Source organism: Aethalodelphis obliquidens, unplaced genomic scaffold, assembly GCF_003676395.1.
Source record: "Aethalodelphis obliquidens isolate GAN/ISIS:26980383/991018 unplaced genomic scaffold, ASM367639v1 scaffold15, whole genome shotgun sequence".
Lineage (NCBI taxonomy): Eukaryota > Metazoa > Chordata > Mammalia > Artiodactyla > Delphinidae > Aethalodelphis > Aethalodelphis obliquidens.
This window is the reverse complement of record NW_020837959.1, coordinates 3,415,565-3,439,238: the sequence shown is the minus strand read 5'-3', so window position 1 is coordinate 3,439,238 and position 23,674 is coordinate 3,415,565. Positions and strand designations below refer to the sequence as shown.

The 23,674-nt window shown below is 38.6% G+C and overlaps 1 protein-coding gene and 1 long non-coding RNA gene across 2 annotated transcripts in view; one reads left to right on the top strand and one right to left on the bottom strand.

Moving 5' to 3' along the window:
• LOC113625360 (uncharacterized) overlaps positions 1 to 5,281 on the bottom strand; it is a 38,323-nt gene extending 33,042 nt beyond the window's left edge. The window contains exon 1 of the long non-coding RNA XR_003434635.1: positions 5,130 to 5,281. This is a non-coding gene — a long non-coding RNA (uncharacterized LOC113625360). The remainder of the gene's footprint in view (positions 1 to 5,129) is intronic.
• The window catches only part of MYO16 (myosin XVI), a 401,447-nt gene that overhangs the window by 221,513 nt on the left and 156,260 nt on the right, over positions 1 to 23,674 (top strand). Inside the window, exon 20 of the mRNA XM_027115848.1 lies at positions 8,291 to 8,363. Within this exon, the coding sequence (XP_026971649.1) occupies positions 8,291 to 8,363 (73 nt within the window). The remainder of the gene's footprint in view (positions 1 to 8,290; positions 8,364 to 23,674) is intronic.

The following is a 23,674-nucleotide window of genomic DNA, read 5'->3' as shown; positions in this document are numbered from 1 at the left end:
GTAATAAGAATTTATGATTTTCAAACCTTGCTATTAAATTGCAAAGGTATCCTGAAGTGCTCTTTAAAATCTTAAATAGCAGAAGCCTCATAAAAAGGGGAGGAGGGCGGTGTATTCAAAGAGAATTCTTATGAAGGGAGAAAAGGAACCCTATTAAGAAAAGCATGATCGTTTTGCAGTTGTGTAGCAAATCAGCAGGGTGTATACCTTAAACTGACACAATATTGTATGTAATTAAATCTTAGTGAAGCTGGCGAAAAAAAAGAAAAGCGTGATCAGTGAAAAATGAAACAGCACTTTTTACTGCAGTTTACAACTAGTGGGTTGAAATGTTATGTAGATCTCATGTTTTGTGTATGTGTATGTATGTTCAAGTACATGGTAGTTAATTTATGAATAGAGCAGATTTACCTTTTAGCTGTGTTTTCGTTTTTTAAAAGGGTGATAGAAATCAAGAGATCTGGATTTCTATTCTGCGCCTGACACAACATTAATGAAATTGTTAGTAAGACCTTTATGTCTCGTGAATATTAATTTTCTCAGTCTCTGATAATCGCATTTCATTTACCTACAAATGGAGCCTTGGCTCATCTCTCTGGCTTGGTTTTGCTTTTAGGACCTGTGAGTCTGTGATTCCTGGTCAGGGTATTTTGGAAGATGTCAGTCACATCCAGATACCTGGTGGCTCACTGCTTTATGCCAGGGGGTGAACGCTGAGTCAGCCCCCTCCAACACAGGTTATGCTAAAATGCGTCAGATTCAATGGATCCTTGAGTCTTAGTAGAACTGGTAGTACCACTGTTAATAGGTGAAATTTAAAGGCTGCAGATCAGATCACACCTGCAAATTCTCATAACCATGCCTGGATTAGTTCAGCTCTTCCAGTGGCTCTAGCCTAACAAGACCAAGCTCCAGAGGTGGTCAGGAACTCCAGGGAGGGTCAAGACTTTTGCCTGTGTTGCAGGCCTCATCCACAAGTATTTGTGGCAACGCATGGCTGGCTTTCTCTGCAGAACAGCGTGTGCCTGCTAGCACTTGCCCACCCGTTCATGTAGGGCATTCACGTAGGGGGCACTCCCCTCCCCATAATTGGTAATCATCCCTTTTCGAAAGATCACAGAAACTGCAGATGAAGTACGTTGATGGCATTCTGAAAACTACTCCCACCCAACTTACCTGGATTACCCACCCCTATGGAATCCTGCCTTTACTCTGCCTTCCAAACCAGACCCACCCAATTGGGTTTTATACCTTTTGAGTTTCCCTGCGTCTATCCAGAGCATCCCCTGCCTGACCTTGGCCACATACCTTGACTCACAATCTCCCCTGTGAACCTCGGGCTTGTCTAAAGCCAAAACGTGACCTTCAGATACACCTTCAGAGTTCACTCTTCTTTCAAGCCTGTCCTCTACCTGATGCCTCCTTTGGGTCAGGTGGCGTGGATCTCCCAAACACCCGGGGTCAACCTGATCTGACTTCTGAATCCTGCTATTGTATTTCGTCTCGCAGTCATCTACCAACTGACACAGACCAAAAGGAAAGGAGACATATCTGCTTGATATGAGACTGAAATATACATTTCCTGGGAAAGACACATAAGCTACAGAATTCCCGCATCTTCGTATAGGTTTTTATTTTGACAGTTGACAGTTTACAAAAGGTCGTTCAAAAGCGATGATACAGGGTCCTAGATTGGAGGCATATGGAGGTAGCACCGCTTGTTATTGTTTGGCATATGGAATATGGTTGGTCCCTGACTTTGAAACAGCAAGGATAATGACAAGTAACCTACAGCTGAGTTGATTTCACGTCGTTGCTCTGTTTTTCTTCTTTGAAAACCTTTCAGGCATGGTGTGCTTCTTTGGTTGGTGTGTCCCTGAAGGAGCTCCATTGCCCCTCCTTACACCTACATACATCAGTAACACGGAACCTCCCTCTAGCTTCTCTCTGACTCACTTATCCAGAGAGTTGGTTGAACACAAGAACTTACTTCTCTTTATTTTTGTTGGAGGGACTAAGGGCACTAGTCTGAAGGCATCCCCAAGAAATACAACTCTGCTTTCGAAGAGTCAGCAGACATGGGAGGACGTTAGATACAAATCTCAGACACAAATGGAAACGATAGCGGCATAAACGCTGCTGTGATTATATTCAACTGCTAGAAGAATGTATTTCCATCTCAACCTCAGGGTCACTCAGACATCTTGCTTGTAATTTTCTTGCCTACTCGTGTCTTTATATTAATAAATGAAGCTTGAGCCGCTTGTGGGAGCCAAGGCCAACCATAGGAAGGGTCACTATTCCAACATCATGGCGGACGGGGCAGTACCAAAGCAAGCGTGCATTTGAGTGCTTCTGAGTTAACAAATATTCAACCCCAGGTCTCTCTGTCCCTGTGCATGTTGTGATCCTAGCGAGCGTACCATTTTCTTACTGTTTTATTGAGGGTTAACAAGGCTGAAGTGCACATATTCTGTAGAGTTCAGCGGATGTTACACATGCAACCTGGCATATCACCCCCACCCCCCACAGAGCTAGATGTGGACTCTTCCTCTGCCCACTGGTTTACGTCTGGCTTCCTTTGCTGAATGTTCCTTATGTGAAATGCATCTACAACGTTGAGTGCAGCCGTAACCCATCCTTATTCTACTTCCAAGTAGTGTTCTTTTGTAAAAACGTGCATGGACATACCACTAGTTAGTTCCGTATTCAATTACTGATGGACACTTTGGTTGTCTCTAGTTTTGGGCTCTGTAGATAAGAAGCCATGTATGTTCCCATGCATGACTTCTAGGGGACAGGCACTCATTACCCCGGATACCCGCCCGGAGTGGGATTTCTGGGTCATTCAGAAGATGTGCATTAAGCTTTAGCAGACGAGGTCAAACCATGTTCCAAATTTCAGATCTAAGCTGTGACCAGCATCATGTGAGGGTTCCAGTTGCTCCACATCCCGTACATACGGTTTTGCATCTGGATTTTTTCACTGTGGTAACTATTTATCCATATTTCTATCTAATCTTCATAACTATTGCTTTTAATAACCGCAGAATACTTAGGAGGAGCAATGATGTCATAAATTAGTTAAATGGTCTGCATTATTCTCAAATGAGGGTTATTTCAGACTAGGAAGGTAAGAGTTCATATAAACTAAATATCATTTGTGGTTTGAAAGAAGTAAAGTACGTGGTAGGTTATTCTTGTTTCTAATGATGCTTTTGTTAACAATACACACACGTGTGTGTGTGTATGTATATGTATATATCACTGTTTTAAAAGCAGCTCGTAGTGAATGAGGACATAGGTTTATTAAAAGTACTAAGTATTGGTGCTTTTCAGCTGTGAGTTGTAGCTTTCACTGATTGGAAGGGTTTAAGTGATTTTTTTATTATTTGTGCTCTTACTACCCCTAGAAAGGGCTCCCTTCCTGGTTTCTCTGTAGGTCAGAACTAGCTTTGTTTATAAGACCAGCAATTGGAAGTGGCTTTATATGATACTGCATCAATAAAACATTAGCTCTGGTTTTCACCCTCATGCCAGGATTTCTGTGCACATCCAGGCTAATTAGCTACAGTTTTCACTTCAAGGGCTCTCCAGTTTTTAACTTCCTAACTTGTATTTCCAGTGGGGGGAAAAATACAAAGGAGGACGGGTTTAAGAACAACGTTGGTATGCATGAAGCCGTAGGACAGTTGGACGCAGAGGGCTGCTTTGGTAACCACTAGCCCCACCTGTCACCCAGCTTCTAATGAAACTTGTCAGCAACTGCAGACTTCTTCCCTAATTTCTGAGGTGTTTTCAGAAAATGGTAAGTCTCAGGTACTTTCTTCCGTTGAAGAATAAAAGGCAGGAACTTCTGAAAATACGCAATCCTGGAGCCACGTCTCCATCCCAAGTTCCTCTAAGACTAGAGAAGACCCTTGCAGAGTCAGATAAGCTATGTGGGCAGAGGTAGCCACCGTGCGCTTTGCCGATTACAAACAAAGCTTATTTTAACCAAATTCTCCAGCGTATTGGTAGTAGAGCTTGCAAACGCCATAGCATAGCCCAACTCCTCCAGGGACGTTGCACCACTAACCTCTGCGCAAGGCCATCTGGTCCCCAGGGCAGTGTGTCTGGACAGCCAGATTGCTCAAGTCTGGAATGCTTTTATATTTCACTCTTACCCCATCTGGAGTCTGACCCGTCAGTGATCAGCCAAAGAGGCTGATTCAGCTCTGGCTCCATCTGAGGGTTTTGTGCCAAACAGGATTCAGCTCTTCCCTAGACTGACTTTTAGTTACTTAGTTCATCTCCTTGCCTGGGGACGATCGAGGACAAAACCTGATGTGTACAAATCCCCGGACCTCTCTGCCCAAATAAAATGAGTTCATCCATGTTCCAAAGTGGACAGTCTCTTTGATTCAGACTTTCCCCTTTCTCATACCCACAAACCTGGAAGGCAAATCAAAATGAGACAGATGCCTTGGCATTTAACATTTTGTCTGATATAGAAGGTGGTGTATTTTACTAATGAGTTAATGTGGGTTAGAGTTTTGTTAACCATCAGGAAAGCCCTCAGGAGAATTCTAAGGCAGAATTTGAACTAAAACAGATCATCTTATTAATATGTTAATTTTGCCTAATGGATTGAATCCCGGTTCATCTGATGACCTCTGTCTGCTCCTCCGTCCTAGAAATTGGATGTTGAGTTAAATGCCTGTGTAGTATGAGTCAAGATAGCAGTAAGAGAAATGACAGAATGGGCATTTTGCTGGCTACATGTTCTTAGAACCCTCCTGCCAAGGCTGCTATTGCCATAACAGTCACATATTTCACTCAATCATAAAAGATGAAATAGATTTTTGAAAAAAATGAACACCTTATATCTGTCAGTAGTTGCAAAAATAATCGTTAAAATGCATTAAACCTGCATTAAATGTTTTCCTGACAATGGTTTTTCCTTTCTTCCCATCTTTTCCTTTTTAAATTTTTATTTTGTAACCAAATATAGTTTGGAATCCAGTGTGTATGAAATGTGAAAAAATCATTTAAAAGGAGTGTTCTTTCAACCAAATATATGCTACTCTAAATTAGTAATTAATTTACTGTCCCCAACCTAAACCAGAATCTTTCAACATTTTACTCACCCACGCACAGCTGGCTAGCCTCAGCATCCTCTGCTGGTCCACACGAAGCCACAATCCTCATGAGAAAGGGAAGGACATATGTCATGAGATCCTGCCACCCATAGCTCTTCTCCTTACCCCTGACCTCTGTCAGTGTTGTGGGCTGTCACTACAGGACCCCTGCTGCCAAGGCAGCTGGGAACCAGGCAGGGGAACTGGGTCTGAGGGCCTGAGAGGGAGGTCCTGGTACACGCTGGCAGGAGCATTCATGCTTTGGACCAGCACGTGGCCTTCAGGAAGCCCCTCTGCTCCCTCTGGACTCCTCGGGTCCCTGCTGCACCTCCCGTCCCTGGAAAACCAGACACTTGTCTCTACCGTGTCAGCGGGGCTCCACTTTCCTCTTTCTGCCCTGAAGCTTAGGGTTGTCCTTCCTCCACCAACTCAGAAAATGCCCAACGTGTGTTTAGTCATGTATGTTTTAAATAAAGGCTAAAGATGGAGAGTGCTATAATACCCACTACAGAACATTTTAAAAATTAATAAATCACCGCTAGGTCTACCATTCGAGACATTTCCAGGTCCTCTTCTCGGGCTGACTGCACTTCTGTCTAAGTCTTCTGGATGTGTAATTGGGGTTATTTATACAGAATTTATAAATTGATTTCTATTAACTTGACAGTTTCTCTAAATTAATCCGTCCTAGGATGGATGCTGTTTAATTAATTGTGTCTTTAGTGTAGGGTATTTGTTATTTCTTTTTGTTGTTTTACTATAATTAAGATAACAATGAACATCGTTATTCATGTCTTTAATTGCATTTCTGATAATTGCCTTAGTATCGGTTCCTGCTTATGGAAGTCCTGGTGCAAATGATATGAATATTTCAAAGCTTTGTGCCCCATAAGCATGTTGTTTTTTAAGAAGGCTCTACCAATTTCAACTGCCAACAAAAGTGTATGGGGATGTCTTTCCCATCATAATTTCTAAAAATTTATTTCTTTTGCAATTTTCATGAGATTGACATTTTAATATGCCTATTAGCCATTTATATTTCTACTCTTAGCCACCCTCTGTATTTCTATAGCAAGTTTAAACAACTATTTTTAAAAGCAACTTTCAGTGATTGGAGACACACTGTGTACCAGCTATTATCCTAGAACTTTCTTTACATTACTTCTAATTGTAGCGAATATCTAGGTGGATACATGTGACTTGTTATCTCAGTTTTATAAATGACGAAACTGCAGCTCAGAAAATTTAAGTAACTTGCCCAAAGTTATCCAACTAAAAAGTGTTTCAATCAGGATTCCTACCAAGACGGAACAACTCCAGAACTTGACAGGCTTCATCACTAGGCTCCTACAAGTGAAACGATGCAGCTCATTACATGGAATGGAAAACACATTACATTACATGGAAAACACACACACACACACACACACACACACACACACACACACACAACAGAGCAACAAATCAGCCTAACCCTCAGCACCATGGTTCCCACCGAGTGAACATCATTCCCGATGTCTTTTTGTGCACATTATAAAGATGGTGGGATGGGGAGAGGCGTGGATGGGTGGAAGATGATGTATGACTGGACACATAGTCTAGTAGATTGAGAAAAATCTATGAAAATGAAGGAGACGATGCGTTTTTAAATAATACTTATCTCTAACAGAACTTAATTTTATTTTTACAGTTTATCCTGCAAAAGAATTTCGTCTTTGCATAATCATGTTTTTGAATATTTTCTTTTGACGTTTCCCAGAACTGAAAGCAGAAAAAAAATGATCACATTTGTTTTCCTGTACGTGTTTACAGTTTCTGGTTCTAACATTTGGCTCTCTAATCCATGTAGAGTTTATTTGGCACACAGGGTGAGATACAAAGCTACCTTTATTTTCTTCTTCTAAAATACTGAATCGATTACCTAGAGACATCCAATGAATGCTTCTTTCCTCCCCTCACTGACTTACACTCTTTGCCATGTGACGTTTATATCAAGGGCTTTTAAAATGCTCTTTCCTACTTATGACGTTCATATTTTGTACCATCTACAACAAATAATCTTAGAGAAAGGATATCACAGAATCATTAGCTTGCCTTTTTCTAGAGAAAAAAGTGGCCATGTAAGTGACAAATTATAGCCCCTAATGTACTGTGATTACATCCTGCTTGTGAAAACACCATATAGGTACAAAAAGGGAGTTGGTGGCCAAGGGGGTCTGCAGTTTGGGTACATCAAATTGAGTGAAAACAACAGCAAAACATCTGCACCAGCAGGGAGACTGGTAATGAAACAACAAGCACCATCGTGATGAGGAATTGTCGCTTCCGCTGGCAGAAAATGCAGACAGCAGTCCTCCTGATGACGCGCTAGACCAGAGACATGGGAGGGGTGGGGTGACCAGCGTTCCAGAATCATCTGGGGCTTTCTTTGCAACAAGCACCTCGTGCACACACCCCCGTGCCGCTCCCGTATCCCCACAGAATCCAGGTTGTCAGGGTTCCCGGGTCACATGAGGTTTCATTCCTCCTTTCCTCACCTACTGTGTGTGTTCCGACATCTGTGATTTGACCATCCAAGACTGTAGCAAATTCCAAGAGCGATAGTTTACATGGAAGAGAGAAGTCGTTACTTAGATAGATTTCTTTCCATTTCACACCCGAGTTTCATGATCTTCATTGTTCTTTATTTTTAGGGCCTCCTTTAGGAAAGTCATAATTTTTGGAGTGGCTCAAACTGATCTATCAAAAAACATGCACATGGCTTAATTGTAACTTGACTTGTATTGTACTTATGTGTAATGGAGAAATGGCTTGATTTACTGCTGGTGAGACCCACTTAACAGGTCGGTCCAAATTCCCTCAGAGAAAGCAGGTCTATTTGAAGGAGACAGACAGAGAGGCTTTCAGAGAAGTAAATATTAAACTACCCATATATCATTACATTTTATACTTAGAAATCAGTGCATTTTTGTTAATGAGTTTGTGTTTGAATCAAAGCATTAAAAGAACACTTTTTCTTCCTAATTTTCAGTTTTCCACCAGATTAAGATAATCATTTGTGTTTTTACTTCAAGTTGCCAGTGACACGCTATGTGGCTGGATTTCTCCAACCTAAAGTAGCAGTGGGAAGCGTTAAGGATGCCTGTTCACTGTGTCCTCTTTCATTTCAGCTCGCAGACATGGGATATTGGAATATTGGACATCTTTGGTTTTGAAGAATTTCAAAAGAATGAATTTGAACAAGTAAGTGGGTTTCTTTTGAAATTTTGTTAACTTGAATGGTTTTTTCAACTAATAAGTTATCTCTCTTTAATTCAGTAAAGGCTATTTGCACTGTTTCTTGGGAATATGTAATTAAAATAAGGAAATAAGGACTCTGCAGTCCTGTTTTAAATTAATGTTCCTGGTTTGTTGACATAGTCATTATTTTTATGTGGTCTTGTAAACTGGCATAATCCTTTTTTTTTTTTTAAACAGAGGCACTTGTTTTAAAAGATGGCGTTAGATGAAACCAGAGTTGTGCTTATGGAAATGCCATTTCAGCAGGGTCAGAGACTCGGAGGGTGTCTATTTGAAATCAGTTTGAAGGTCTTTAGAAACTCCAGCCAAAAAACAGGATGGAAATACTTTCTCATGCTAAATGTTCTTATTTGTAGTTTCAACTTTACGTGACATGCGTACATATGACTATGGCCAACTCATAAAAGTACTTTACAGAGGTGTTGATTATTTTTAATCTATTTACAATTTAGGGCACTTGTAAAAGCACTAAATTCTTTAGGTATCTTAATAATATAGTACGAATAGTTTAATCGAATTAAGTATATCTAAAAATTAAGTGTTAAGGGTAGAAATAAAAGTTGCTTTAGCAGAGAAGGAAAACTAAACCTGTAAGATGGTACAGGTGGGAGGAGAGAAAACCATGCTGCATTAAATTACACGAAGAATTTCAAGTATGCAGTGTTTAGAGTGGTTACTGGCACTGGGTAAGGGATTAAATACAATGAGGTTGAAACCCAGTTCTGCGACTTGTACTAGCAGAGCTGTCCTGGCCAAGATGAAGAATCTGTAATGAGCTTTGGTTCCTTATCTGTAAAATCAAGATGGTGATAGACCTATGGAGCTGTGAGAGTGAACAAGATGACTGTTATAGAGGTTCTGGTGTCATTTTCCAGCTCACTGTACACATGTAAGAAATGGTGGGTAGCTACCTTCGCTGCTGTCAATGGGAACACCTGAAAACCTTTTCAGATTTGGCCTTTTTTCCTCTAAAAAAGTGGTTCAGGGTCCTCTGAGTAGATCTTAATCATGCCGACTCACTTAATCTAGGGTGAATCATCGTGAATCATTTCTCTACAAAACTTTACAGGAAATCTCGCCTAAAATAAGAACAATGAGACCGGAGCTTTCTTCTCCCTTCATGATGCTGTGTCCACGGATTAATGGAAAAGGGAGGACTTTGTGGTTCTATTTATTTATTGCTTATTGTTAAGAAAAATAGTGATGAATATAGGAAGAGGGCAGTTGAAAGAGTCACCAGCAGGATGTCCAACGAGAAGCATAGGTCTGCAGGCTGCTTCTGGTGACGGATTTCTCAGTGCAAGTATTTGAATGTTGTCTGGCAGTCTTACTGATTCCTTCCATTTTTGCCTTAGAAAACATGCAGGCTCGGGTCTCTAGTGAGACTCACGGTTTCTGCATCTCCCGGTTAAGTGACAGGCAGAAATCACAAGTGGGAGCGTGTCTGCGAGGGCTGGGCTCCCAACCTCCTGCTCCAGACCCAGACTCAGTATCTTATCAAGTCTGTGCCAGCAGCTGAAATGTGCAAAACATTTATGTTATCTCCTGATTAAAACTTCCTCATTTACTATAATTACGTATACCCCTTATCATTCTTTCTTGCTGTTAAATATTTTAATTATATATTTTAGAATATATTCATGGCCTGAGATTTTTATTAACAAAGAATGGCATTTTAGATTTTAGATTTTTCAACTCTAAAGAACAAGTCTCTGTTAAATACTAAGAGCTAGTTTTAGGTGCTTATGGGTAGAAGCTCAAGACCAACTTTTAGACCTTGATTACAGAAACAATAAATATTTTTAAAGATAGACCTTTAGTTTGCTTGGCAGGTTTGTCACGCACGTTTAGCAGGTTTGCTTAATTATTGGGCGCAATATACCCAGGAACCATTTAGAAGGATAAAATGATTTTCTTTGTGGTTAGTCCAAATCTCATCTTACAGGGTAGTTAGCAAATTCCTCCATTTGCCTGTGAGCTTTTTAAAGGCCATTGGTTTGAATGATATGTTCTAGATTCTTGAGTTGCTAATAGAATGGCGAACTTCCTCATTTCTTATTCCACTGAAAACTTGCAACAGAATGATTAGCAGATCAATATTATATTCAGAATCAAACCCAGAAGAATATTAGTGCCTCTATCAGCTATTCAGTAGAACGTCCACGCCCACAGGGCTGCAGTTGGGCGTGGTACCGCATTGTGTATATGATACGAGCTTAACAGATGCGTTTCAACTGAAATTTAAAGAGTAAACTCATAAGGAAAAAGCCTTTAGTGGATTTGCTAGGGGCTTCTCTTGCTCAGGAATAAATGTATACTGCTTGACAATCATTCATCCATAAGAAATTTGACAGGGACAATCTGAGGAGATACTAAGAAGTACTCCAAAGCATCAGCATGTCCAACCTCAGTTTGCCCAAGCAGCTCTAAATCATTCGATGGAAGCTTGTGATACTTTAAATGAGAATTTGTTTCAGCTCATAGGAAATGCTAGTCCTGTTTTCTCTGACTTTTAATAAGTCATTTCTATTCAGAACTAATTTATACATTATAAAAAGATAATTTTTAGAGTAAAAAATGTAATATAATATATAACTCAACAGCAGTTTGATGGTTCCTTGGAGGGGGCGCTAAATTATCTGAGTTCCAAAGTACAATTCGGGAGACTCTGAATCTGTCGCCCTGATTAGTTATGTAATTACATCATTACCAGGTCCTCTCTGCCATGTGATGCTTACATCTCATGAATTCTCATTTCCTTTATTATGTATCTAGCGCTGTGAACATATCTCCGAATGCCCTAAAAGAAAAGCGTCTCTGATCAACTCTTCAACTTGACACAGCCAGGGAATTCCATTTATGATGCTTGATAATCAGAAAGAAAATAACCAAGACAAAAGTTCCCTTACACATCACAGTGCCAATGACGTTAGAAAAGTGAAAGCGATTCAAGGCACAATGTGGGAAGGAGAGGCAAAAATACTTGTAGTTCCAGAGACTATTAATATTTAGAAAGCTGAAAAGAAAGAATGAAACATGACTACACACAAGGTGAGAATTTGATAAAGTAGCCAGTTGTAAATCAGCATGCAAAAGACTTTTATATGTTCTGAAACTAGTTTATCAGAAGACATAGAGGAAAAGAAGAAAACATTCACATAGTCAAAAATTAGTAAATAGCCTAAATAAGGACTAAAATACTCCCGAAGTTTGCGTAATTACAGTTAAACGTGGAAAGATATGCTGCATTCCTAGAAAGGCTTGATAGTACAAAGATCCTGATTCTCCCTAAGTTAATTTATGAATATAACCTGATGCGGTCTCACTACAAATAAATGAAGAATGAGTGACAGAATTAGAGCAAGTTAGTTCTACAGCTCCTAAGAAGTAATGAATCTATGCAACGAGTACCAATCACAGCTAACATTACAAGAAGGGTGACAGTATACCAGATGCATATCAAGTGTTCCTGCCAAGAAAGAAAGAAAAGAAGGAAGGAAGGGAGGGAGGGAGGGAGGGAGGAAAGAAGGAGGAAGGAAAGTAGAAAACCTGAATATAACGAAAGGTATTGATGTAAGTACTAATTAACAGAAACTGAGGACAGAGAAACATGATAAACTAAACCACAAGAATTCACTCTGAAAACTCCAGACTGTGAGAAACAGTACAGGAAAAATGACCTGATCTCTTCAACGTATAAAATGCAAGGATAACAATGTAAAAGAACAAGGTGCCTGGTAGGTTGAAAGAGATCTAGGAGACTTATGAGTCAGTGAAATAAATGTACGGACGTTATGTGGATCCTGATTTGCTTAAGTATAAAAAATTATGAGTTAATTAGTGTCATGTGAAATCTGGATATTGGACAAAATTAAAAATTATCCTTGATAAAAATTACGTGACATAAGGGTACTATGGATATATTTTTTAAAGTCCTTGTAGCTTCGAGAATTATACCAAAATATTTGCCAATTAAATGACACAGTGTCTGAGAATTGCTTCAAATGAATTTAATTTTGAGGGTAATATGGAAATGGGTGAAGCAGAATTGGCCATGAGGTGGTAATTGTTGATAATTGTTGAAGCTGGTTGATGAAAGATGAGGTTTAGTACATTATTCTCTTCACTGTTGAATATGTTTAGAATAATCCGTAATATACATGTACACCTCAGAGATTCGCAGGTTCGGTTCCAGACCACAGCAGTAAAGGGAATATGGCAATAAAGCTAGTCACGTGCCTTTTTTTGGTCTCCCAGTGCATATGAAAATTATGTTTTTACACTATACTGTAGTCTATTAAGTGTGCAATAGCATTACGTCTAAAAAAATGCACATCCCCTAATTATAAAGACTTTATTGCTAAAAAACGCTAACCATCCTCTGAGCCTTCAGCAAGTCTTAGTATAAACATCAAAGATCACTGATCACACATCACCATAGCAGATATAATAATAATAATAAAAGTTGGAAATATTGCAAGGATTACCAGAACGTGATACAGAGACAGGAGGTGATCAATGCTGTTGGGAAAATGGCGCTGGTAGGCTTGCTCGACCCAGGGTTACTCCAGACCTTCAATTTGTAAAACACACAGTAGCTGCAAAGCACAGTAAAGCAAAGCACAAAAAAATAAGGTATATTCCTGTGCTATTTAAAATAAATAAGAAAACTTTGAGATTATATAACTATTATTTTAATAAATGCTAGAATATGTTCTCTCCCAACAGTTGTAAAAAAACGCCAAGTTCTGCAGACTACAGATCTTCACAAAAGGCATAAAGAACAAAGTAGTGGAAACTAATGATTTAATATTCAATAATTTCCCCCAGTTTCCCACTAGACACATAACATGCAGCTACATATAATGAAATTTTTGAAGCTATGGAATCTAGTAAAATTGCCTATCAACAATTTACTATAAGACTGCAGAGAATTTGGAAAGAGAACACATTTGTTCAAAGTAAAAGCTTTGAAACATTTCCTTGCCTACAAATTCTTTTCTAAAGAGTGAGATTTCCTGGAAAGTCCTGGCGAACAGGACAAGCTTGGGCTAAGTGTTCAGTGGTTTGGAAAAAACCAGATGCCTTGACTTCTAAAGTTCTACGAAATAAGATTATATAGTGTGTCAGCCTCAACCTCAGAAAAACCCCATAAAATCCTTAGCTGTGAAATCACTATCCTAGATATGATACAAAGATAAATCAAAGAACATATTAACGACCATCGGTTGAACTCATACCACGTACTGTTGATGTAGATAATTCCATTTTACAGATAGGAAAACTGAGAGTGCTATGGTCTCTGCTCTGTGTAAGAATGTGTTTTATCGGTACCTAGAAGGATGCATTTGTTCTGGCTCATTTGCATCAGGGCACTCTGTGGTTCATTCATTCAATAAGTAGTTTTTGTATATGTGCCAAGTTCCAGACCCTGTACTAGGCACTAAGAAATGTACGGACATTATGGTGAGGTAGGTAGGGTACAAATATGAGAAGGACCAATTCTAATTGGATATCTTGGGAGAAGGATTAGGAAAACCTTAATGAGGAAGAGGCTGCTGTTTTCATTCCTAGTATGGCAAGTCCCATGTATTTTTTTTTAATTGAAGTACAGTTAATTTATACAAAGTCATGTTGATTTCAGGTGTACAGCAAAGTGATTCAGATATATATATATATATATACACACACACACATATATATATAATATATTCTTTTTCAGATTCTTTTCCATTTTAGGTTATTATAATACAAGATGTTGAGTAGAGTTCCCTGTGCTGTACAGCAGGTCCTTATTATTTACCTAGTTTATATATAGTAGTGTGTATCTGTTAATCCCAAACTCCGAATTTATCCCTCCCCCACCCTGCTATCCCTTTTGGTAACCGTAAGTTTGTTTTCTATGTCTGTGAGTCTATGTCTGTTTTGTAAATAAGTTCATTTGTATTATTTTGTTAGATTCCACATGTAAGTGACATCACGTAATATTTGTCTTTCTCTGTCTGACTTACTTCACTTAGTATGATAATCTCTAAGTCCATCCATGTTGCTGCAAATGGCATTATTTCATTCTTTTTTATGGCTGAGTAGGATTCCATTTTATATATATATATATATATATATCTATATCTATATCACATCTTCTTTATCCATTCTTCTGTCAATGGACATTTAGGTTGTTTCCATGTCTTGGCTATTGTAAATAGTGCTGCAGTGAACATTAAGTGCATGCATCTTTTCAAATTAGAGTTCTTGTCTCTTCCAGATATATGCCCAGGAGTGGCATATGGCAACTCTATTTTTAGTTCTTTAAGGACCCTCCATACTGTTCTCCATAGTGACTGCACCAATTTACATTCCCACCAATGGTGGAGGAGGGTTCCCTTTTCCCCACACCATCTCCAGCACTGATTATCTGTAGACTTTTTAAGATGGCCGTTCTGACTGGTGCGAGGTGATACCTCATTTTAGTATTTAATCATAGCTCATGTTCTGGTAGTGATAGCTATTAGGTATCAGTATGACCTATTTACTGCTCAATGAATTGATCTATAAATATAAAAATATTTTACTGTTAAATATGCAGATTCTCAAATCATGCGTACCTTAAATATCTAACTCTGTCTTAACACATTTTCTGCTCTCTGATATTGAATTTTCTGAAATCTTTTCAGGAACTCACCAAGCTATTGATAACACAGTTTAAGAAAAATATGAATAAGGAATTTTTTTTTTTTTTTTTACATAGCAGAACCCCAGTGTAGTGCTACTCAGGTTTCTATAGAAAACTACACAGAGTAATTAAGTAATGAGATGCTATTTTAATGTACTTCTTATAATAATATTGGATTCTGTGTTTAAAAATAGTGTGGTTAGAGGTCCTCAGGCTAACAATTTCTGAAAACTTGTTTTGAGGAAATAAAAAATAAAGTAGAAGAAAGCAATTTTGACCATGTAAACTGTACATTTAATGACTTTGTTTCTTGAAAGCTTTTAACTTAAACAATATCACCATTTTAGAGCTAAAGAAACCAAGGCTCAGATAATTTAAGTAACTCAGGGAAGGCCATGTAGAACCAAGATCTGGTTCCAGAACCAATGATCTGCACTATTTCCAGTTTCAAAGGTTCTTTGAAAGTTAGACTTAAAGATTTATTATTATTGTAAATTGTCTCAACTTTAATTGCTTCCCATTCATAAGTATATTTTTTGTATTTCTCTGAAGACACAATATTATTTATTCGATTAAATATAGAAGCAATAAACTTTGAATAAATTTTATGTGATACTGTTTTTTTTCCCATAGTGGAGTTTTTCACCAAATGCATTTATTTAATCCGAATAAATAAGTTAGAGAAGGCAGGTGTCTCCTCTTCCTTGTAAAGTGAAGGCTGACCTCCTTTTATTGCACTTTACTTTATTGAGCTTCACAGACACTGCATTTTTTACAAATTACAGTTTGGGGGCAACCTTTCATCGAGCAAGTCTACTGTCACGTTTTGGTAATCTCATAATATTTCAGATGTTTTCATTACTTTGTATTTGTTACGATGATCCGTGATCAGTGATCTTTGATGTTACTAATGCAACTTGCTGAAGCCTCAGGTGATGGTTAGCACTTTTTTTTCGCAATAACGTATTTTTTTAATTAAGGTATATACATTGTTTCACACATGATGCTATTGCACACTTAATAGACTATAGTATAGTGTAAACATAACGTTCATATGCGCTGGAAAACCAAGAAATGCATGTGACTCGCTTCATTACCATATTCCTGTTGTTGTCATGGTCTGGAACCAAACCCGAACTATCTCTGAGGCCTGCCTGCACCAGGGTGGTTAAAAGGAGGTGTTACAGAATGTAATAAGGAGAATATATGGATTTGAAAATGTATATCAGGTCACTTTAGAGGAGAGTGAATCGAGTTCTTTTAATGACAACTAACCAGGAAGAAGCTCAGCTTTCCAGCAGTGGCTGTGCAGGTGCAAAGCCCCCAATGTGCTGGCTACGAATATGGTTCCATTTAGTTTTCTGCTAATAATCACCAGTGGCTACAATTTCTAGAGCCCCTGCTATGAGTCAGATGCTTTTCTTGTATGATCACTAGCTCCTGCAGCAACCTTCTCAAAAAGCTAAGGGACGTCCCAGAAGCCTTTGCGGGGCCACGTGCGAATTCAGATGCAACTCCATCTGGTCCCAAATCAGTGCTCTTTGTGCCATTTCTTTCTTCCTTTGACACCTCAGGGCCAGGGCTCTGCAGTCTGTGCTCTTTTTCAGTATCTCTAGGCTTTGCATTTAATCCTGGATAATGACAGCTCTTTGAAAAAGACAATTATTTCAGTAGCATTTGTAGTTTTCAATCTGACGTTAGCAGATTGTTACGTAGAAAATGGCAAGAAAATTAGCCAATAGGTTTATTGTTGGCTGACCCCTTCAGTCAATCCCTCAAATCCCTGAACAGTGGTGGTTTTTATGTGAAAGGAGATGATAGGCATGAGTTACACGCATTAGAATATTGGATTTATTTTATGAATCTATGTTGCACTGAGTAATAGAATCCCTAAAAGAAATGCTGGAGAGAGAGAAAGTGTTTTTTTTTAAAATCTGTGTAAAACCAGCGTCTTTATTCCTGTGAAGTAACCTCTATTAGCTTAAAACCTATCGCACAGAGTTTGATTTGAAAAACCTCAAAGAGAAACCAGGGGAGGAAAGGGTGTTTGGTTCCTTTAAGGAACAGTAAAATACCAAAAAGGGGTGGAAGGTAGTTTGGTTTTGGAAAACCAAAAAACAAGCAAGAGCAGAAGCAGGTCCCCGCAGTGCCCTGGGCCCGGGATCTGGGCATGAGGCTCCTGACACAGGACTCCAGCAAGGGGGCAGCCCTTCCACGCCGCGTTCCCCAAGCATCAGGCTCCTGTATTTATGGAATAACATCAGGGTCTTTATCCGTGTCAAGTCAAGATAGACGGTGCCGGGAGAAAGGGAACATGTCCTTTCCCACACAGGGACGGAGAGAAGAAAGGCTCTACAATAATAGGAATTTCAAAGAAGGCAAAATACACTATAGAAGTTTAAGGCTGAAACAGATCGGAGACATACTCTTCCCTCATCACCCCTACCCCTGCCATTTTATAGAGAAGGTGCTGGAATCAGGAATGACTGATTGGTTGGGGAAACTGTATACAGTAGTCTCGAAACCCAAAGAGGCGTTCTTCAAAAGAGTAAGTTGGAGATGCAGAGTACACTTGACACAGTGAAGGCCCCAGAAAGGGCCCTGCAGAGAATACTGTTGGCCTGGCTTAGTGTTTAATAGGCTTCTCTTGTGTTGTTTTTTAGACGATAGTAATTGACGTCTCATGCAGTTAATGTTCTGCTGAACGTATCTGAGAAATACCCGATATCTGAAGCCTGACCTCATTCCTGCCCCATCAGATAAAAATGGGTTAGCAGACATTTGGTCTCGTCCAAAACCTCCATAGGACATTTAGTTCACATGAAAAGGTCCTTGACATTTGGTCCTATCCAAAATGTCCTTGAGTATATTTAGTCTATGCCAAAAGGTTTTGGACAGGACCAAATGTCAAGGACCTTTTGGCATGGACCAAAGGTCTTACCGGCCAGATATCTGAAGGACATTTTGGACAGGAACAAACGTCCTTTAATGTGTAACTGTATGATATATGCATCATGTGCATATATGCATGTGTGTGTGTGTATGTATCTATAAACTGATGAGGAAATCAGGTAATGGATTGTGTATGCCATCATCTCTCTCCGTGTGTTCAATCATGTCTCCATGTTAGAATCACCTGGGAAGCTTTCAAAATATATCAGTGCCTGGGCCCTACTCTGATTTAATTGGTTTGGGGTCAGGCCCAGACATCAGCCTTTCTTAAAAGCTCCCGGTGAATTCTAATGTTCAGTAGGATTTCGAATCCCTGTCCAACGCCTGGAGCTCTGTCTTCAACTGGAATGAGCTTCAATTAATCTCCACTTTAATTCTGCGAGGCATACATCATGCTTTATTATATTTTTGCTTCAGATAAATTTCACTGAGTAATGAAAATAAAGGGAGAGCAGTTGGTGAAAATTTACTCAAGAAATTAATTTTGTCATTAATACAAATGATAGGCCATCTGGATAAGCAATGATAGTCTGTTACTAAAGAGTGTTTTCAAAGGGTGCGTGATTTTTATTATTAAACCACTCAGCAATGGCACCTAATGTACAAAGCATGTATTTTAATCAGAGAAGGCGCATGCTAATTAAACAGCTCTTAATAACTGTTCATTATCCTTTATGAATACCTACCTTTTACCCACATTCAAGTCTCCTCTGAGGAATCCGTGGGAATTTAATGAAATCCCAACATAATTCCGAAGGATAGAGTTAAAAAGTAAAAAGAATGATCGTTTTGCATTGAAGTCAGTGATATACTCAATTATTGATGGAGATTCATGCTTCCAGATACATAAACTAGTTTGCCTTACAAACCTTTCATTCTATCTTTCTCTGACGGTGTTTAAACACACCCGCATATGCACACACAACACAGACAGCTCAGTGAAAATAAACCAAGAATGGGCAGGTTTTTGTCCTGATTTTGGCCACCAGTTGGTTGGCGGGATGTATTTTTCCACTTGCCAGCAAGGTGGCTGCCACAGGGCGGTGTGTCCGCATTCGTCCCCTTAGCCACCTTTCCTGGTAGTTCTGAAGTTCATGCTATTAGCACTTCTTTTATATTTTAACTTTTGTTCAAACAGTGAGTGCTCTGAACAGTTTAGAGCAGGGAAAAGCAAACTGTTTTAGTAAAAAAGTTTAATGTACGCCTTGCTTCAAAGTGAGTTTGAAAAACAGCCCACTTCAAACTCCACACGTTCCCCGTGATTTCCTCTAACACCCAGCTTTGCTCGCCTCTCTTAGAAATGCAGGTCCACCTTCAGTTTCAGGGAGCACCCCTGTCCAAAAAGCTACAAGTCAAAAATCACTCCACAGGCTGCTCAGCTGTACACATCTAGCTGGATTTTTCCTTGGGATTTTAATAAATGACTTCTTATTTCTCCCCAGAATACAAAGAACACAATGTACAATTAAAGGTTCAGATATATTGTAAGGACCAGCCCATGTCACCAAGCCCCACCGGACACTGCAGCTTAAAAATAAAGCTTTACTTAAAAAGTAAAACTCAGGAGGGAAGCTATATGTTTTATGAATCATTTTGACCAGGAAAGCATTCAACTGAGTTGCTCTGTTCAGAAGCACAGGCCAAATCATTTTTTTGTTACGCAAAATTTGGTACTCTGCTGTAGACTTTCCTTCCTGGAAAAAAAAAAAAAGTAGGAAAAAAAAAAGACTAGAAGCCCTTTTCCAGCTCTTTCTCGTGACTGCGGCTTTATCCACATTCACACTTGACATCACCATTCTTACTAAAACAGGGGATCAATTCAGTGAAGCCAATATTCAGTTCAGTAAAATATTAGGAAACAAAACCAATTAAAATGTCCAGTTTTTATTATAAAAATGCTTGAGTCAGCTGAAACACTACAGCCAGGTTTATATACAGAGATGGTTAGATACAAAGTCAGAAGCAAGAAGATTTAGTCAGTTGTCATCAAAAATAATTTTTGTAACTGCAGAGCTGAGCTCTATTCTGAATGCAAAATGATAAGAGAATTATATTTTACAATATAATTATATAATTTATATATTTTAATTATATATAAATATATAATTATATATTATATAAATCATATATAATTTATAATTTTATATATTTTATAATTTATAATAATATAAAATTATATATTTTATAATAATTATTATATTTGTAATAATTTTATAATAATTATTATATTTAATGTGTTTGAGACATCCACATCTACCTAGGTATTTTCAATTAGAGCATCTCAAAATGAGGGGAAAGATAAGTGTCATATAATTTGGATATTTCTTCTACAGTAGAGAATCAGCCGTTGGTGGTCTTATTCCAGAATCCTTTATCAGACGTTTTTATTTTTTCCTGCAGTAACAGACATCATGTTATTTTCATGGCTTCTCCGTTTATTTCTTGAGTAACCTATTTCCCAAAATATATAACATTTAGCCACACTTTCCATAACTACTTTTAAATCAAACCGCTGAGATGTAAGATCTATTTGTGTTGTTTTAAATGATTCAGTGCATATTTTAATGTCAAAAAGTTTGAAAAATTACAGTTGTGTGTATCATCTAATCAAAGAGAATCTTTTCAGTGGTTTCATTTCATAATGGAGTCATTTATTTTCTGTACATTTACTGTAAATATTTCACTCCAAATTGAAGAAATTTCTTTATAGCATTTCTTAATCTTTGGTAAAGAAGTTATCTCAGGACTAAAGGAGTTTATCACATTATTAGATGGGAGGAACACCTCAAAATATTAATTTTTAAGCAAATAGAATATTTTTAAAATTTTTTCATTTTTACCCTAACAACAATTTTCAGAAATTTCTGTTTTTCATTTTATGATTAAAATGACAGCAACAAGAAAATGTATTCTTTCACAGTGGGCTACTACTAGGGACAGATTCCACACAGTTTTATAGAAAATGACTTGTCTTTCCAGAATCATTCCTAGAGATTAATACACCATAAGTAAAATTAACATAGATCTTGACCTACTGATATCACTTAGTTTTTTTTTTTAACAACTTTATTGGAGTATAATTGCTTTACAGTGTTGTGTTAGTTTCTGCTGTATAACAAAGTGAATCAGCTATACATATACATATATCCCCGTATCTCCTCCCTCTTGCGTCTCCCTCCCACCCTCCCTATCCCACCCCTCTAGGTGGTCACAAAGCACCGAGCTGATCTCCCTGTGCTATGCGGCTGCTTCCCACTAGCTATCTATTTTACATTTGGGAGTGTATATAAGTCCATGCCACTCTCTCACTTCGTCCCAGCTTACCCTGCCCCCTCCCCATGTCCTCAAGTCCATTCTCTACGTCTGCATCTTCATTCCTGTCCAGAACCATTTTTTTTTTTTTAGTTTCCATGTGTATGTGTTAGCATACGGTATTTGTTTTTCTCTTTCTGAGTTACTTCATTCTGTATGACAGACTCTAGGTCCATCCACCCCCCTACAAATAACTCAATTTCATTTCTTTTTATGGCTGAGTAATATTCCATTTTATGTATGTGCCACATCTTCTTTATCCATTCATGTGTTGATGAACACTTAGGTTGCTTCCATGTCCTGGCTATTGTAAATAGAGCTGCAGTGAACATTGTGGTACATATGTCTTTTTGAATTATGGTTTTCTCAGGGTATTTGCCCAGTAGTGGGAGTGCTGGGTCGTATGGTAGTTCTACTTTTAGTTTTTTAAGGAACCTCCATACTGTTCTCCACAGTGGCTGTATCAATTTACATTTCCACCAACAGTGCAAGAGGGTTCCCTTTTCTCTACACCCTCTCCAGCATTTATTGTTTGTAGGTTTTTTGATGATGGCCATTCTGACCGGTGTGAGGTGATACCTCATTGTAGTTTTGATTTGCATTTCTCTAATGATTAGTGATGTTGAGCATCCTTTCATGTGATATCAGTCAGTTTTGATGGGACAATTTAAGGGGATGAATGTGCTAGATTGTATCAGGTATAAGGAAGGAAATATGTTTCAGATGATATTTAATTACTGAATTCCAGCCCTTCCTTTGCCAGCTCTCATGTGCAGAATTTATGGGTCTGTATCCATATTCAAACTCTTTTTGCCTTAACAATCAAGCATTTAAAGTTAAATGTCCTATATGGTATGTTCTCAAATGAAGTGACTATATTTTTAATATTTTTATATTCAGTGAATTGATGCACAAAAGTGTGAGTTTATTTAGGAAACATTTAGTTTTAAATTTAAAGAACTTTCAGCTTTGCATATATCTCATGAAATCTAGTTGTCAGGGAGCAGAGGGGAAAAGCTCTGGTTAGCCACTGGCCAAATCAGATAGAAGGAAGAAAATTAAAAAAATTTCAGAGATCGTGGATGGAGTGGTAGAGGAAGAGACGATGCAAAAAAAGGGGGATTTTGCAAGTTTGAACAAATTCACTCAAGGTCTTCAGGTTTTAACATAGCTTCCAATACAGCAGCAATGTGGCATAGTTATTTTATTCTTAACTTTTTTTTCAGGTTTAAAAAAGGAGGGTTTAGTTAATTATATACAAGAATGCAGCCCGACAGGGCGGGGGCAAGGAGTCACCGGAAAGCACAAGTCCCCTGGGGCCCTCCCCTTCCCCTACCTGGTAAATAGATAAATAGCTGGAACCAGGTCCCAGTGACCACCGGTCCCTCCAGGCCCCTGGACACCCAGCTCCCTGGGTCCTCAGACTGCAGTCCACCTGCTGCAGACAGGCACTGGCCAGGGCTGGCACAATCAAGGGGACATTCGGGCAGCCGCATTTTTTTTTGGTTGTTTTATGTCAAGCTATTTAATTGGGAATGGGAGATACAGATAACAAGTTTCCCTCTTTCTTGTTAATTTTCTTAAACAGAAGATCTTATTTTGTAATAGAATGCAGTAGGGAAACTTATTCAGTCTACAGACATTCGCTGATCACCAAATTTACAGAAACCTTCTTTTACTATGAAACAGAGAAACAAGAAAAAACATTGGAAACAAGGGCAGTCGCCCTGGGCCATCATTTTTGACCTGGAGCTAAGAATTATTTTGGTTTTTCTTCGTGTGTCAATATATGGTATTTAGATCTCATTTAAATATGTTATTTAAAGATCGTATTTGGTATATTTCTACTATACTCTCCACTTACTATATTAATAGTGAAATATCGATGTATGTTCATCACCCAAATAACGTGACTAGATTAGGTCATAAGAGCCTCTACATTTTCCAGCTTCTTCTTCCATCACGGTAGTCCCGCGTCTGCAATCCTGTTATTCTCCAATCACCCTGTTTCTGAAGATGTTTGAGCTGCCTCTACTTACTCAAAAAATTCTGGTCCCGGCAAGAACTAAAGAACAGAACTTCTCAGCAAACCATTCCAGCCTCAGGACGAACTCCCTCTGTGTGCTGACCCATGCCCTGCACTCCAATATGTTGCTTCTTTTCTTCTCTGAAAAAATTTCCCTCTAAGATTTCTTTGTGTCCCTAGAATCTCGTGAATGCCCATCCTCCCAAATAGCTAGGTCAGTGAGAAAGTGGAAAACTATGCATGTGTCATTCTTAATTTGTTAATTGCCACACCTTTATGGGCGTGCCTAGA